The sequence below is a fragment of the Penaeus monodon genome, chromosome 36 (assembly GCF_015228065.2).
Source record: "Penaeus monodon isolate SGIC_2016 chromosome 36, NSTDA_Pmon_1, whole genome shotgun sequence".
In the NCBI taxonomy this organism is placed as follows: Eukaryota; Metazoa; Arthropoda; class Malacostraca; order Decapoda; family Penaeidae; genus Penaeus; species Penaeus monodon.
In genome coordinates this window covers 34,640,440-34,642,556 of record NC_051421.1, presented here as the reverse complement: position 1 = coordinate 34,642,556, position 2,117 = coordinate 34,640,440, and the positions used below count along the sequence as shown (strand labels likewise).

At 32.8% G+C, this 2,117-nt stretch overlaps 1 protein-coding gene across 1 annotated transcript in view; it reads right to left on the bottom strand.

Moving 5' to 3' along the window:
• Positions 1-1,158: 1,158 nt before the first annotated feature.
• Positions 1,159-2,117, bottom strand: part of LOC119595645 (alpha-(1,3)-fucosyltransferase C-like) — a 5,983-nt gene continuing 5,024 nt past the window's right edge. Inside the window, exons 5-6 of the mRNA XM_037944752.1 lie at positions 1,697-1,814; positions 1,159-1,413 (exon numbers count right to left, since the gene is read on the bottom strand). Coding sequence (XP_037800680.1) covers positions 1,200-1,413; positions 1,697-1,814 — 332 coding nt within the window. The 3' untranslated portion in view covers positions 1,159-1,199. The remainder of the gene's footprint in view (positions 1,414-1,696; positions 1,815-2,117) is intronic.

The window sequence follows — 2,117 nt, the reverse complement described above, 5'->3', positions numbered from 1 at the left end:
CTTCGTCTGGTCGACTCTTCCATTTGGTTGCAAGTTCATACAATGAATTATCATTTATTCGTATCACTTTATTTCTAGATATGGTATCACTAAGTATCACATTCTTAAAAACACCATCATACACTTTAAAGAAGTATTATATATATATATATATATATATATATATATAATTTTTTTATAAATTTATATTTTATATATATATATTAAAATTAATAATAAAATTTTTTTTTGGTGTGTGTTGGGTTTTTTTATTTTAAAATATTATATATAAATTTTAAAATATTTATATTTTTTTATAATAATATATAAAAATATAATATAATATTAATATAATAAATATTTTTAATATATATAATATATATAAAATAATATATAACATATACACACAACCTGTATAAACGTATAAAAAAAAAAACATACATAATTTAATAATAATTTTAATAATATTATTATATATATAATATATATATATATATATATAATAATATATACAATTTTAATGAAAAAAATGAATATATAAATTTAATATATATAATATAATATTTTTAAAATATATAATATTAATATTTTTAAAACACCCCACACACACACAATATATTTAATATATATTTTATATTAATATATAAAATATATATTATATAAAAATATATAATATTTTTGTGTGTGTGTGGTTTGTGTGGGTGTGTGTGTGGGTGTGTGTTGTGGGGGGTGTGTGTGTGTTTGTGTATGGGTGGCGCGCGTGTGCGTTGAGGAGAGGGGAGAGAGAGAGAGAGAGAGGGAGGAAAAGGGGAATTTGGAGGAGAGAGAAAAGGAGAGAGAGGAGAGGGGGGAAGAGAGAGGGGGGGGGAGGAGAGTGAGGAGAGTGAGAGAGAGAGTGAGAGAGAGGGGGAGAGAGAGAGAGAAAAGAGAGGAGAAAGGGGGAAAGAGAGAGAGGGGGGAGAGGTGAGAGGGGGAGGGGAGAGAGAGAGAAAGGAGAGAGAGAGGAGAAGAGGGAGAGAGAGAGAGTTAGTGAGTGTGAGACAGAGAGAGAGAGGAGAGAGAGAAAAAAAAGAGGAGAGAGAAAATAACAAAAGACAGAGAAAGACAGATCGGAAAAAGGGGGGGACCAGAGATAGATAGATAGATAGATAGATAGATAAGAGAGGGAGAAGAGAGAGAGAGAGAGAGAGAAAGGCAGACATATAAACAAACATTACATTTTAACTAGAATAGTTACTCTTAATGAAGTCTTTCCAAACCCTTGTTTCTGGGTTGAACATTTTTTTAGGTACAACTTTACAATCATTATTATTGCGTCTCCACAAACCGATGTCAGTGTAATGTTTTTCTTCTCTCTCAACGTGCAGTCGGTAACAGAGCTCACAGAAACTGCCTCCAACCTTTGCCTCCCAAAACCCTCTCCAGATGTGATACCTGAAACGTCAGAGCATTTGATTAGGCAACTGAATAAATACATACACACGTGCGTGCGCTCGCATACATAAATACATACATGACAAATGGGAACCAGAGCTCAGCTCATCCCCTGTAATGGAACAACTAGGTAAAAACTGCACATGCGCACATAACACACATATATATATATATACATGTGCGTGTGTGTGTGTGACTGTGGATATATACAGAAATACAGATATATATACATGCATACAGTGTATGTATTTATGAGTAACGCCAACACTCATCCCACACGTACTTGCCATAAGCCACCGGATCTGCCTGAAGTTGCTGTAAGAGCTGCGCGAGTTCCTCTGGGTGATATTTTCGCGCATCGATGTAAGAATTCGGGGGCAAAAACTTGTCATAGTTTGAACCTGCAATGCCATTGGATAACTAATATTAGACGTCCAGGTTCATGAGCTCCTTTTGAGGCACCGACTCTTGGAAGCAAATAGATACACGCACACAAACATATACACAAAGAGAAACACGCACACACACACACACACACACACACACACACACACACACACACACACACACATACACACACACACACAAACATATATATATACATACATATAATATATATATATACTATATATATATAGATATATATATATAGTAATATATATATAATATATTATTTTCATATAAATATACATAATATATGCATA